The 14257-nt window shown below is 45.4% G+C and overlaps 2 protein-coding genes across 11 annotated transcripts; one reads left to right on the top strand and one right to left on the bottom strand.

The window, feature by feature from the left end:
* Window positions 1–446: 446 nt before the first annotated feature.
* On the top strand, window positions 447–2090 carry LOC123142173 (protein C2-DOMAIN ABA-RELATED 5). The gene is made up of 3 exons (XM_044561174.1): window positions 447–807; window positions 1186–1281; window positions 1414–2090. The coding sequence occupies exons 1-3, from the start codon at window positions 691–693 to the stop codon at window positions 1702–1704; spliced, it is 504 nt and encodes a 167-aa protein (XP_044417109.1). The 5' UTR covers window positions 447–690; the 3' UTR covers window positions 1705–2090.
* A 4914-nt stretch (window positions 2091–7004) lies between these two features.
* On the bottom strand, window positions 7005–11737 carry LOC123146194 (OVARIAN TUMOR DOMAIN-containing deubiquitinating enzyme 12). 10 transcript variants are annotated; one of them, XR_006472675.1, is made up of 12 exons: window positions 11370–11734; window positions 9857–10031; window positions 9677–9763; window positions 9461–9594; window positions 8750–8823; window positions 8539–8593; window positions 8282–8356; window positions 8115–8188; window positions 7969–8017; window positions 7782–7866; window positions 7570–7689; window positions 7005–7474 (listed from the first exon to the last, which is right to left on the bottom strand). XR_006472675.1 is itself a non-coding variant. In XM_044565802.1 (12 exons), exons 2-12 carry the CDS (start codon window positions 9993–9995, stop codon window positions 7407–7409), a joined length of 897 nt encoding a protein of 298 aa, XP_044421737.1. In that variant the 5' UTR covers window positions 9996–10031; window positions 11370–11734; the 3' UTR covers window positions 7005–7406. The 10 variants fall into 10 exon arrangements, 8 of the variants coding, with proteins under 8 accessions (XP_044421737.1, XP_044421736.1, XP_044421734.1 ...); XM_044565802.1 differs by having other exon boundaries at window positions 7633–7689; XR_006472674.1 differs by having other exon boundaries at window positions 8115–8356; window positions 11370–11736.
* Between the last annotated feature and the right edge of the window lie 2520 nt (window positions 11738–14257).

Here is a 14257-nt window from a genome sequence, read left to right on the forward strand (position 1 = left end):
CGGCGAACGTTCGTTGTAAGGAAGGTGGCAAGCGAACCATCTTTGTTGGCAGTTTTAGTTGTAAAACAAGATAAACGACAGCAGTTTTTAAACGAAAATTGCCTTCTCGGGAAGAAAATGTGTCATGTCTTCCTCCCCACTTGGTCACAACTAAAACTGCCATTGAATCGTTCGTATGTGCCATTGCCAGGTCCTCTGGCGAACGTTCGCCAGTTAGGAGGGTCCCAAATGAAAAGTTCAGCTCTTAATTTGCAGTCGAGATCGCCGAGAAGTACATGTGCCATGACCCTGGCGGCACGGCGATGTCTCCTTCGTCGGAACCTACGTACACATGGCCAAGAAATCACAGATGTCACGACCTTAATTTCGTTTGTGACAAGTCAGTCCCGTCAGCTGAAGAAAACGCACCCACGACCTTAAATGGAATCGATGGATATGAGCAGTTCAGAAATAGAGAGGGGGCATGCGTTGTTGGACGGAAGGAACGCCGCTCCCCGGCCTCCCATTCCCAGGTTGGATGCATGCATCTGCATATGCATAGGCCTAATCCGTCTCCGAGTTTTAACGACTCCCCGGCGTTTCCGCCACTCGCGTAAAGCAACGTAACGTCGACGACGACGACGACGATCCATCTTCTTCTCCCCCGGACCGGGACCCATCTTCTTCCTAGCTCCTCGATCTCATCGATCCATGGAGCGCCTGCTTGGGCTGCTCAAGGTGAAGGTGGTGCGCGGGCTGAACCTGGCCATCTGCGACCCCCTCTCCCACAGCAGCGACCCCTACGTCGTCATCCGCCTCGGACAGCAGGTTCCTACTTCTTCTCGTCCAGCCTCGAGATCAATCGATCGATCGATCATCAAGTAGGAGTAATAACAATGGGCCGAGTGCATGCTACATCTAAAATTCATGCATGCTTCATTCTTCAATTTCACCCGACGGCTAGCACCAAGCAGATGATCGATTCTGATCTGCTTGGTGCTAGCTATCCGAGGAGGATGAAACAAGCAGATGATCTATTCAGATCTGCTTGTTTGTTTCTTCAATTTCATTCATGTGTAATCGATTCAGATCAACAATTAAAACCCCTCTCTCTCTCTCTCTCTCTCTCTCTCTCTCTCTCTCTCTCTCTCTCTCTCTCTCTCTCTTTTTACCCGGCATTTATTTTCTTTTCATGTAAATGTGCAGAAAGTGAAGTCGAGCATCAAATATAAAACCATCAACCCAGAATGGAACGAGGAGCTCACCCTGTCTATCACAAACTGGACGCTCCCCGTCAAGATTGTAAGTTTGATCAACATCTCCCTCCCAATCAGGATTTCACAAACTCACCGCCAATATACTCTACTCCGATGATAGAACATTTCATATCTCTTAGCTCCTCAAACCAACCTTTGGGATCTTATTCTGTCACAGGAAGTCTTTGACCACGACACTTTCACCAAGGATGACACCATGGGCGATGCAGAGTTCAGCATCCTCGACTTTGTCGAGATCGCCGTCAAGGACCTGACCCATGTCCGTGATGACACGGTGATGAAGACGTTCCAACCTAACGAGGAGAACTGCTACTCGGCCGACAGCCACATCATGTGGAAAGACGGGAAGGTCACTCAGAATATGGCCCTCAAGCTAAGGAACACCGACACTGGCGAGCTCATCATGCACCTGGAGTGGGTTAACCTCCCCCCAGGCATGTCGCGGTGATTTGATTTGATTTGCAAAGGGAGGCCAGCTATTGCCTTCCTTTTGTGATCGTAATGTTGCTTCCTCTATATATGAGCTATGAGAATAATTAAGCGATGTCTATCCCATTCTTTACATAACACCCACTGTAATGATTTGTGGATCTCACACCAGGATGGTGCGTCTATAATATGAGCAACGTCTTGGTGAGACCCACACATCATCACAGTGGGTGCTACGTAAGGCATGTGATAGACTTATGCTACTGGGGGTAATGCTTGCTTTCAGTTTTGGTTCTGCATATGTTGTATGGCTATTTTAATTAAAAAAAGGTATATTTTGTCCTAAGATACTTGTATATATAGTCTCTCCATGTTAATTTGCTATATCGATCATATTAATTTTGACCTTACTGAGTATACAAGTCATGTCAGATTTTGCTCAGAACATCTCCCTGAACCTTGATATGTATATGACGAGACTGGTACGTTACCGCTAACAGAATATTACTCTATTGACGTTTTCTTTTTTCCCGAGAATGAAAGAAAGGCTCCCACGCGATTAGGGTTTCCTCGCCGGCACCGCCGCCGATCTACCTCGTCTCATGTGGCCTTAGTGCCATGGAGGCATGATGGATCTCGACCCTTGATGGCGGGAGGACCCACACTTCATTTTTAGTCATTTTATCGCACACCATTCAGTGAGCATTGTTTTATGTGCATTGGGTTTCTTAATTACTTTTTCCAATCGAGAATATTGGTGAAATATGACCCTATTCATATCAGGGAGATGGACAACTAAGAGCATCTCTAGCTGTTGGAGCCCCCAAGAACACCACCGAACCAAAAAAGTTGGTGTCTTAGGGGGCAAATGCTCCATCCGGCCGAAATAGGAGTGCATGGGGAGGGCATCATCCCAGCCACACCCCACCCCAACCAAAAGTTTGTGAGGGAAAAGATTAAGTGGGCAAGACAAAGGACATGTGGGGAGACACGATTCGCCGAAAATCCCGCTGGCGCCCCCAAGAGCCCCCCAACGCATTGGGTTTCGCCTGGGTTTTCCGGCGCTATTTTGACGTCGGGGGGGGGGGGGGGGGCGCTGGGGGCGTGGCTAAGCCGTTTTTCGGCAAAAAAATGTCACCGAGCCTAAAAAGGTGTCCTGGGGGTGGAGATGCTCTAATATTTCAACCGAACGTTTCCTACCACGTATATCAAAGGCAAACATGTGCCAATATGCTTTGCAAGCACACAAGTACCTGAAATAAAAGGAAATCATACAGATCAATAGGGAAATGGTTTTAAAATCCATATATGAGATAGAAGAAAATACAAATAAGCAAAGAAAATTACCTATACTTGATAAATTCCAATATCTCATTTCTACCAGTTGGAACACCTAACACCTAGGGCAACAAACGATGGAGGCCCGAACACAGGTCAAAATCTTACGCAAGCAAAATCATGGCCTTTAATAAGATAGTCGAATAGGTACTTCAACAAATTCGTCTTGTATACAGGCCTAGACCTCTTCAGCAAGCCCAAATGATGTGGTACAACCCAACGATTATCAAGCTTGACCCTACCTTTTCTCTTAGTACATAATGTCCCGATAAGCAGTAAAAATATTTTCATCAATTATTATTTCTTCGTTGTCGGAGCTAAACCCAGCAGATCCCATGGCAGGGTGCCCTAGCGTAGCTATTAGGTCGAAGGGAAAATAAGGAGCAATATTTACCTAGTTCGGGCCATCGCGATTGAGATAATACCCTACTCATATTCGTGCATATTGTGATTGGGGTGTGTACAAAGTACAGATGAATACTAAGGGATTGTATGTTATCACATCAACGAGCTCCGCCACGAGCTTATATAACATACCGGGGGTCCTAGGGGTACAAATCCTAGCTGTTGCATCGATGGAGGTAGATTCCTCCACGGCTTCGGTATGTTCGGCTTGTACAACAAATCTTCTAGAGTCTTTCGTATAATCATCATGGGTCGCACAACATGGCCCAGGATGAAACCAACCAAGGGGTCCTCAGCCCGACCCAACAGGGCAGGAATCGTAGTGGTTCGAGGCCTACCCTAGGCTTGGACACCTCATTCGTTAAATTCATTGAGAAAAAAAATGCTGACTACGCCTTGTTTGAATGCATTCATCTCTTTCCCGTCCGACTAACAACAAAAATCAATAGCAGGTCAACCTCTTTTTCTTCTTCACTTTTTCCTAAATAATGATGTTTTGTATTCTCTTCGTTCCAAAATAAGTGACTCAACTTTGTACTAGTTTTAGTACAAAGTTAGTATAAAGTTGAGTCACTTATTTTAGGAAGGAGGAAGTATTTCCAAAAAATATGATGTTTTGTTTTCATTTATTCTGACATTGAATCTGTGTCGGAGACTATGCTTTATTGACATACATGGATTTAATTTTATTTTGAGACAAAAGTACATGTTTTGTATTTTATTTTATTTCATTGAGGAAAATTTACATTATTTGATTTATTTTATTTTATTTATTGAGGAAAATTAACATGCTGTTTTTTTTACCGAAAGGAAAATTGACATGCTTGGATGGCCGAATGCAGCCAAGGCCCGCACCGCTTAACTAGCCCTAACCTCTTAAGAATGTTTCATGGGCTTCCACTCACACAAAATAATCAATGGGCTCTCTCTGGTCCCCGTGGTTATGCTACTCGGGTTAGTACTTTCGCCTCCACAACAGACGCTTCACAACCTCCAAAAAATACAAAATTCTAACCTAGCAACATTTCTCACAAAAAATATATATCTAACCGAGCAACTCTCTCTTCTCTGACCAAATGAAAGACATCTCAAATAGATCCATTCTAAAAAGAACATCGCAAATACTCGACAAATTCTTTAACACTGCCTCCACCCAGTTATTATTATTAGTATCACCATCCATATCATTTGTATTCCAAATGAATGATTAACTGTATGTAGACTCATTCCGGCAAAATTTTGTATGTAAATACATAACAGAGCCTACGATGCGACCCAAAACTATATACGGGACAGGTCGCATGTTCATTATTCCTTCCATTCCATGTATCTATAATATTATCTCAGACAACCATAACGCCTTTTTCTTTTCTCTCCTCCTGTCAGAGTGAGCGCACGCCGCGACGACCCCTCCCGGGACCAGGAGTGCGTTGCCCCGGGGCCATCCATCTCGGTGGAGAAACAAGAGTGCTTTGCACGCCGAAACGCCGTCAGAGTGCACGCGCCGAGGCCGGGGAAGAGAGCCTCATCAATGGTGGTGCTGCGAGAACGGCCACCATCTCCTCTTCTTCGCCGTGTGATGCAACCTCGGAGCATCTGTTGGCAAAACCATAGGACAGAGAGGGTTTCAGCGATTACTGTTACCAGGCAGAGATCGCGGTGTCGGTGTGGAATGTTGGTTGCATACGTTTGCGACGGGGACTGGACACGCATTGCATGTATGCCAATGGCAGGCAGGCAAGCAGGCCTGCATAATTTTCTCGAAGTGGCTGAGGCAAACAAGCAGAATGGTTTAATGTGTTGTCCATGCCCTATATGTGGGAATACGAAGTCTTACTCTGACCGGAAAATTCTTCACACCCACCTGCTTTAGAAGGGTTTCATGCCACACTATAATATTTGGACCAGGCACGGAGAAATAGGGGTTATGATGGAAGACAGCGAAGAAGAAGAGGACGATGACAACTATGTGCCCCCTGAATACGGTGATGCTGCAACGGGGGAAGCTGCTGAAGATCAAGAGGAACCAGACGATGTGCCCGATGATGATGATCTCCGCCGGGTCATTGTCGATGCAAGGACACAATGCGAAAGTCAAAAGGAGAAGCTGAAGTTTGATCGCATGTTAGAGGATCACAAAAAAGGGTTGTACCTCAATTGCGAAGATGGCAACACAAAGCTCGGTACCGTACTGGAATTGCTGCAGTGGAAGGCAGAGAATGCTGTGCCTGACAAAGGATTTGAGAAGCTACTGAAAATATTGAAGAAGAAGCTTCCAAAGGATAACGAGTTGCCCGATAGTACGTACGCAGCAAAGAAGGTCGTATGCCCTCTAGGATTGGAGGTGCAGAAGATACATGCATGCCCTAATGACTGCATCCTCTACCGCGGTGCGTACGAGGATTTGAACGCATGCCCGGTATGCGGTGCATTGCGGTATAAGATTAGACGAGATGACCCTAGTGATGTTGATGGCGAGCCCCCCAGGAAGAGGGTTCCTGCGAAGGTGATGTGGTATGCTCCTATAATACCACGTTTGAAACGTCTGTTCAGAAACGAAGAGCATGCCAAGTTGATGCGATGACATAGAGAGGACCGTAAGAAAGACGGGAAGTTGAGAGCACCCGCTGACGGGTCGCAGTGGAGAAAAATCGAGAGAAAGTACTGGGCTGGGTTTGCAGGTGACCCAAGGAACGTATGGTTTGGTTTAAGCGCGGATGGCATTAATCCTTTCGGGGAGCAGAGCAGCAATCACATCACCTGGCCGTGACTCTATGTATGTATAACCTTCCTCCTTGGATGTGCATGAAGCGAAAGTTCATTATGACTACGCCTTGTTTGAATGCATCCATCTCTTTCCCGTCCGACTCACTGCAAAAATCAGTAGCAAGTCAACCTCTTTTTCTTCTTCTCTTTATCCTAAATAATGATGTTTTGTACTCTCTTCGTCTCAAAATAAGTGTTGAGTCACTTATTTTAGGAAGGAGGGAGTATTTCCCAAAAATATGATGTTTTGTTTTCATTTGTTCTGACATTGAATCTGTGTCGGAGACTATGCTTTATTGACGTACATGGATTTTATTTTATTCTGAGACAAAAGTACATGTGTTGTATTTTATTTTATTCATTGAGGGAAATTTACATATGTTTTTCAATGGAAGGAAAATTTACATTCTTTGATTTATTTTATTTTATTGAGGAAAATTCACATGCTGCTTTTAGCGAAAGGAAAATTGACATGCTTGGATGGCCAAATGCAGCCGAGACCCGCACCGTTTAACTAGCCCTAACCTCTTGAGAATGTTGCAGTAAAAAAAAAACCTCTTGAGAATGTTTCATGGGCCTCCACTGATGCAAAATGATCTTTTTTTTTTTGCGAAAGGACGCAAAATGATCAATGGGCTCTCTCTGGTCTCCGTGGTTACTTCGTGCCACTCGGGTTAGTACTTCGGCCTCCACAACATCGCTTCACAACCTCCAAAAAAATGTTTTAACCAAGCAACTCTCTCTTCTCGAACCAAATCAAAGACATCTCAAATAGACCCATTCTAAAAAGAACATGACAAATACTCAACAGATTCTTTAACACTGCATTCACCCAGTTATTATTATTAGTATCACCATCCATATCATTTGTATTCCAAATGAATGATTAACTGTATGTAGCCTCATTCCGGCAAAATTTTGTATGTAAATACATAAACAGAGCCTGCAATGCGACCCAAAACTATATACGGGACAGGTCGCATGTTCATTATTCCTTCCATTCCATGTATCTATAATATTATCTCAGACAACCATAACGCCTTTTTCCTTTTCTCTCCTCCTCCTGTCAGAGCGAGCGCACGCCGCGACGACCCCTCCCGGGACCAGGAGTGCGTTGCCCCGGGGCCATCCATCTCGGTGGAGAAACAAGAGTGCTTTGCACGCCGGAACGCCGTCAGAGTACACGCGCCGAGGCGGGGGAAGAGAGCCTCATCAATGGTGGTGCTGCGAGAACGGCCACCATCTCCTCTTCTTCGCCGTGTGCTGCAACCTCGGAGCGTCTGTTGGCAAAACCATATATAGGAAAGAGAGGGTTTCAGCGATTACTATTATCAGGCAGAGATCGCGGTGTCAGTGTGGAATGTTGGTTGCATACGTTTGCGATGGGGACTGGACACGCATTGCATGTATCTCAATGGCAGGCAGGCATGCTACTCACCGTTCTGTGGAAATATCGAGTTGTAGTGAACCTCTGCCCAAAAGCTCAACAGCACCACTGAGATCAATCGGAAGAAAAACAGTCAAGTGAATAGTTAAGTATCAAGACCATCCACTTGGAACTGTAAAGAAAATTAATCATCTGCATACCTTTGTTGGACTTCTGAACCTTGGGTTGGATCTCGATGTAGCACGTATCCTTGAACGAGGTCATGACGAAAATCTTCACTCCGTACTGCAACAGATTGTCGAATTGTGTTAGAATGGGCATTAGTAAAGTACAACCCCTGCCAGCTGTGATATATGCTATGCCCATGAGTAAGACAAATATAAGCACCTTGTCAGCAGCAGCCTGTAAAGTCACATGGTCACCCCATTCACCATTTCTGTCAGTTTATGCACAAAGATATTAGTTGGGGAAGCATTCACATGTGACTAATTTGTACTACTAGTCATGAACAGTTTTTGAACTGTTAAGCTTACCGTGATACTTTCTCCAGATACTCATCATATGCCATGGGGACGTATCCATCATAGGCTTCCCGGTTACTCTTAAGCTGGAAACGATTATTTATCAGACGAAAGATGAAAGTGTGAAAACAAAGAATGAAGCTAAGGATCACGAAAGAAAGATTACTACTGTTGATTACCTGGCTAATTATCTGCTCCCTCACAAACTCATGGTGGTCCGGAGTTTGGTACAGCTGATCTGATAGTGCACGGAACTGTGGAATTGAGAAGGTTAGATTAGCATCAATTGGTTGTGGCTTATGTACTACATCATGGTCTAACAGTAAGTCATGAATGATGGAATAACTCAGAGAACTGACCCAACTGCTGCTGCTACTATGCTTATTTCAGCAAAATAAAACTAAGTATTCAGGTGAGGATGGCACTAAGTACAAACCTGACAATTGCCATCACCTTTCACCTTGTTCTCAGTTAGTTCATACAACCTCAACCTACAACAATATACATGTAAAAATTACTGAACTACACGTGGACACTCTATTTAGAAAGCTAAGAAGAAACATTATCAGACTTATTCTAGTACATCCGATCCCTCATAAATTCAATGTTTCAAAAGGAACCCGTGAGAAGTGAGATTTAAGACAGACCTGTCTGACAGCCTTTCATGGTCCATGCTGGCTTCGTCAAGTGATGGAATTTCACCATTAATTTTAGGGACATGCTGGAGAAGGCAAAATAAATTGTTTAATCATAGTTGTAAGTGTAATGGAACCAAAGCTAATAACAAATGCATAAACATGTCGGAAAAGAAAAGAATGCTGATTAATTGTGCAAACAGCAGTTTTAATGCAGCCTTTTTCCCATACTGAAGGTGCAAGTAATAATTTATTCCCATGAAACTATAAGGAAGGCAGTAATCACACTTTGTATGCAAAACTCTATAAACTGAACCCGGTAGCCAAGTCACAGTTTTCATCTGGACGTTGCTAAAGTTTAACATGGCATGGCTCAACATGGAGTTAAGAATATCTGAATTTAATTCACCTTACAATGTATTTACAGACTTTTGGAAGAATTTCTTATCACGCTGTCCATTAAAGCAAGTAGTATTCACAATCAATTATCCAACTGATATACATATTGGTGTAATTGTCCATTTGAGATTTTAGCTACATGTGCACAGGTATTCTGTCAATTATCGTACCTACTTTGGCCATTGCTTAGTAGCTACTTTAGTCAGTGAGCAAACATGGGACTTATCAAGCTTCCTTGGAAGCAAAGCTTCATTTATTCTGGATACTAAGGAGGGACATCAATCTTAACGAAACAACACTGTTACCAAGGATCAATAGACTCACGGGAACTGGGACCATGGGGTAAAATCTCTTCCCTACTTCTTCCTCCATTTCAAAACAATCGTCACTGCCAGGGTATGAAGAGGAACTAGACGGATCTACATAGACTGCGTCATGCTCCTGCCCGCCAACATTTCCTGGAACACACAAAAAACATTAGGAGGGATAGCAAAAATGCGAAAGGTAAAGGCTGAATCAGACTATGGATATTTTCACTACCAGGATGGTACATGCCTACTTGTGGGTTGTACATATCGCACGTAAGTGCAGAAGAATGCAAATATGTCTCATCGGGATGTGATGCATCTGCATAACAAAAAAACATACACATGAGGAATACTGCCTTCTTTTTTTCATGAGTTTTGCACAAAAGAATCGCACGACGTTCCACAAAACTACCTCTAGCATAATTGTAGTCACAATAGCTGTTGTCACTGTAACCATTAGGATGTCCATAGTAGCTGTTGGGAGCGGCAAAAGGGTCATGGAAAAGGTCGTACGCCCAGTGGAAATTTTGATCTTTCTCACACATGTTCATCCGCTGGGCTCAAATTCTCTGTCAAAAGCACTGCCCCTACCAAGTAGATTCAGTGATTTTAGCATAAGGGAATGAACACCAAAAGAAGAACAGAAAATGCGTGATATACGGCTAATTTTGCGCGGTTGCAACAAAGTCAAGGACCGGTGACAGACTTGACATAAATGAATGATCTGAGTCATCACGTTAGGAGCACTCTCACTAAATGTGTTTGATACACTAGTCACGATTACGACAGATCGGAGAAAACTAACAGATTAGTACGCAATCCTCCTCCCGGGACCACTACCACATTATAAGATATTATTAGGAGAACTTCTTATCAGTCTAAGCAACCAAATCAACAACCTAATAACATACATGCAAGATCAAAGGCCCTTTTGATTTGTCGCACACTGATTGAGCAACCCAATATGATTACTCCCATCACACGTTAGCAAAACAAAAAAGTTGCGACAGTCTCATAATCCAATCAAACGCTTTCTATAGCAGCCTTAAAATAGTGGATTGCGCCATAACTGCCGATTATGCCCGAGAGGCCGTTCAGAGAGCGAACTAACTGCAGGCGATATCCACCTTAATTTCTTTGATACGAACGGCTGACGTGCTCAGTGTGGATTGCTAAATGAGGGCCTCACCTACTGTTGTCCGCTCAAAATATGATATATCTAAACTGGTAATAACAAATACTACTAGAGTAGTATGGATTAACAAGAGATATCGATAACTGTTTCTGGCTACCCTGTTTTCCTGCAGGGTTAGCGGCTGCGTCAACAGGAGGAAAAATGGTGGAAAAGTTGCAAGGTTATTATTATTCCTGCAGAGTTAGTGGCCGCCGCACGAGGAGGAAAAATGGTGGAAAAGTTGCAAGACTATAATAATACTAATAATCGAGTCAGAAAACGAGGGAACGAACGGGCGGTGTTGTCCTGAAAAGCGGCATCAGCGATCATGGAACCGGGATTGAAGCAACCTTAGCAGGCACGGCTGCGGCTTTGCTCCTTTATGTTCATGGGGCAAATCATTTCTACAGAGCAAAAAAAAAAGGGGGGGGGGGGGGGGGGGGGGGGGGGGGGGGAGGGCATTCCTTTATGTTGGCACAAGCTACCACATACAACCAATTTCTTCAGTTTTGGAGCCTCGCAGACGGACAAAATAGAGCGTCGTCACCGGCTCATAGATCGCAACAAGATCAACGCGGCTTCGACAATAATCCAACAGAAAGAGATAATAATCCAACAGAAAGATAATGATAAAAATCGGCACAGGAGATAAGGTCGGGATCGCGGCCCAATTTCATTTCCCAGCCGCCCGCATCGACGAACAAGAAAGGGAGGAACCCACCACAAATCAGAGAAGGCGAGGCGCGCTAACCTCGAGCTCGGCACGCTCTCCACCCCACGATCAGCCCTTGGCGACGGAGGCGGCCAAGACCGGATCTTCTGCTCCCCCGGGCGAGGACTAGCGGGCGGCGGCGGCGACGGCGGCTCCGGGGGGATTGAGCGAGCAGGCGAAGCAGCAGCAGAAGGAGCGGCGGGTCGGGGCGGGGGTCATCCGGGAGGCCGGGAGCATGGGGAAATTGCTCGGCCGGCGGATTGTGGGATTGAGGGGGAAGCAGCCAGGAGGAGGAGGAGGAGGAACCGCTGTGAGGTGTGGTGTGAATCGAGCGCGAGGGAGGAAGAGAGAGAGGCGGAGCTTATTTTTATTTTTTAATATTTTCTTCACTCGCTCTCTTTCGGCTGGCACGCGGCCTCTGCTGTTTATAGTACTCGCTGCACTGTAGAGGGGGTGGGGCTGGCCTCTTTGCAGAAACGACCTCGAGTTTGCTTCTTATTGCGGTGAGAGGCCCTCGGAGTGAGCAGCACGATCTTCCTTCTCTCCGGCCGGTCCGGCCGCCTCATGGAACCAACATTTGTTAATGACCGGCTCCTTGTCGCAAGGGAGAAGAACACATTGTATGGTGGTGGCTTTTTTAAAACTTAAAAAACCCGCCAGATATGACCGTGTTTGGAATAGATTGCTGAGGGGAGGGTACCTACAAGGATGGTGTAGCTTTCTCTCTTGAGAGACGGCTTGTGCACGATCGATGGTGACGCGGCGGCCCTTTCGGTTTGTTGCTACCCGTTGTGTTTGTGTCCTCCTGGTGGAGACGTAGAATAAGGACGCGCGATGTTGACGGTGACGTGGTTGATATGGCTCAAATGCCTGGTTTGTGTTTACTCGTTGAGCGCAAGGAAGAAGGATTGGCGCCGCGATGACATAATTGATTGTTGATCATGCTTTTTATTCATTTATTTGTTGCGGGGAAATGAGATTTGGTGTCAGCGGATCGGTCCTTAGTAAAAAGCACACACCGGCTCTGAGCCGGAGCTGGTTATAACAAGGTACCGATAAGGCGATAACTTAGAAAAGCCGAATGGATCCATGGTTAGCACGCTGGTATTAGTTGGCCAAGTGTTGTCAAGAAGTATGTATGCTTTCGATTCTTCGATTCGTCTGGTCGGTTTTCATCGTAGGGACAACAGATTGCTTCAAGGGTACGGGTGTATTTATGACAACATTAATGATTGTACTAGTATTGCTTATACATGGATGATACAAATACTCGTACGCCACTGCCTTTATCAAAAGAACGGTTTTGGATATTCTTTTAACAATGAAGCATTTGAAAGAGTTCAAGAAAGTGTGTGGCAAAAAAGATGATTGAATGCTAAAAATAAATCGGCCCCTCCAATCTAAGGTATGTGCCGCACTCCCGGAAAGACGATAACGCCACACATCTAGGCTAGCACCCGACCGAAAGTGTCCAGATTGTTAAATTTTGTAGGCGGTCGATTTGCGCCTAGGCCTTGTAAGAAGCGATCAGAATCGTCGACCATCTATGCATGGGTTGTATCTCATCCATTCTTGTCACAAGCGAGAGAGTCTCTTGATTGGTATCAAGAGAATGAAAAAAAAAGCGCCAACATGGCAACTTTTGCACAATTTCTTTTTGTTTTACATGAGCTTCGGCACATCACATTGCTCGTCAAAGGAAAGCCTATGTACCAACAGGATACAATAATGCTTGCCATCGACCAAGTTTAACACGTGTACGCATTAGGCTCTACTAGCGGTGGTACCAAACAACGTTCGAATTGAAGCGCACCTATCGGTCGTACACACACAGGACCGAAGACAGATTCCAGGGAAGCACAGGGTGGGAATCGCAGAGGAGGACGTCCCATCGAGGCGTCGACCAGTGGAATCGCGTCAGCGGGCCGGGGCCCGCCCGGGGGCATGGGGAGCCAGCGGGCGTTGACGTCACAGGCCCATCTGAGCAGCGCGCGGATTCCGAGGGGAATCTATCCCGGCGCTCTGCGCGGCATCTGACGGCCGTCAGCCAGCCCGCGGGCGGGCGGGCCCCGCGGATCGTACCCGCGCCCTGGATGCGGCCAGGCCCGGGCCTGCCATCGGGAATGGCATCTTTTCTCCCGACCCGTACGTACGCCGCTGGCCGCAGCCGGTGGCTAAAAGCCAAGCGGCCCCGCCCCCCGGAATTTCTCCTGTTTATTATTTTTATTATTTACTTAGACCAGACGAGAAAACTTAGGTTGATGTGGAATTTAACCTTTAGGGTGAAAAGATGATAATCTTTTTAAGGAGGTCGAGAGTGACCGGCACCATATAATAAACTCATAAAACAACGGGTTATTCCTTGGTATTTCACTTTCCTGGCTTTCCGCACTTGGAAAGTAATTTGATACTGGGGGATAAGGGGTCGCGGTTTTATGGCCTTTGGCGCGTGTCATCGCGTCCAGGAGCATCCGCATCTCAGGGCGCTAAACTAAAGACAAAGCGGTACAAAAAGGTTAGCCACAAGGGAATACTTGGAGATGCTATGGTAATATAGGTGATAAGTGCCGAAGTAGGGCTTAGAGCATCTATAACACGTGTGGTTAAAAACATATGGTAAACAAACACCCACGGACGAAGCGGGAACATCTGTTTTCCCTCTTTCCCTCCTATGTTACCTATATTCTATCTTTGGAAGGGCATAAAAAGTTGGGACATAAGACATTGTTAGGTACTTCTATCTAAAAATAAAAATGTACGTGTTAGGATGACGTGGTAATAGTAACACATAAGCTTCTTTCCTCTTTTCTATACCTCACACGCCTTTCGGCTTCGGCTCAGGATCGGATAGACCCATTCACCTTTAGCTTACGCCTAACGCCTAGTAATGAAGATGCTCTTATCCTGCTTGAGTATGTAAGATAGCT

The sequence above is a fragment of the Triticum aestivum genome, chromosome 6D (genome assembly GCF_018294505.1).
Source record: "Triticum aestivum cultivar Chinese Spring chromosome 6D, IWGSC CS RefSeq v2.1, whole genome shotgun sequence".
NCBI classification, from domain to species: domain Eukaryota; kingdom Viridiplantae; phylum Streptophyta; class Magnoliopsida; order Poales; family Poaceae; genus Triticum; species Triticum aestivum.

Bases quoted from the DNA above. Each gene is read 5' to 3' on its own strand.
- LOC123142173 (XM_044561174.1), top strand. From the start codon at position 691: ATGGAGCGCCTGCTTGGGCTGCTCAAGGTGAAGGTGGTGCGCGGGCTG. The intron at 808-1,185 runs GTTCCTACTTCT...GTAAATGTGCAG, and splicing joins TCATCCGCCTCGGACAGCAG to AAAGTGAAGTCGAGCATCAA. The intron at 1,282-1,413 runs GTAAGTTTGATC...ATTCTGTCACAG, and splicing joins GGACGCTCCCCGTCAAGATT to GAAGTCTTTGACCACGACAC.
- LOC123146194 (XM_044565799.1), bottom strand. From the start codon at position 9,995: ATGAACATGTGTGAGAAAGATCAAAATTTCCACTGGGCGTACGACCTT. The intron at 9,764-9,856 runs GTAGTTTTGTGG...TTTGTTATGCAG, and splicing joins TGACTACAATTATGCTAGAG to ATGCATCACATCCCGATGAG. The intron at 8,018-8,114 runs GTAAGCTTAACA...ATAAACTGACAG, and splicing joins TATCTGGAGAAAGTATCACG to AAATGGTGAATGGGGTGACC.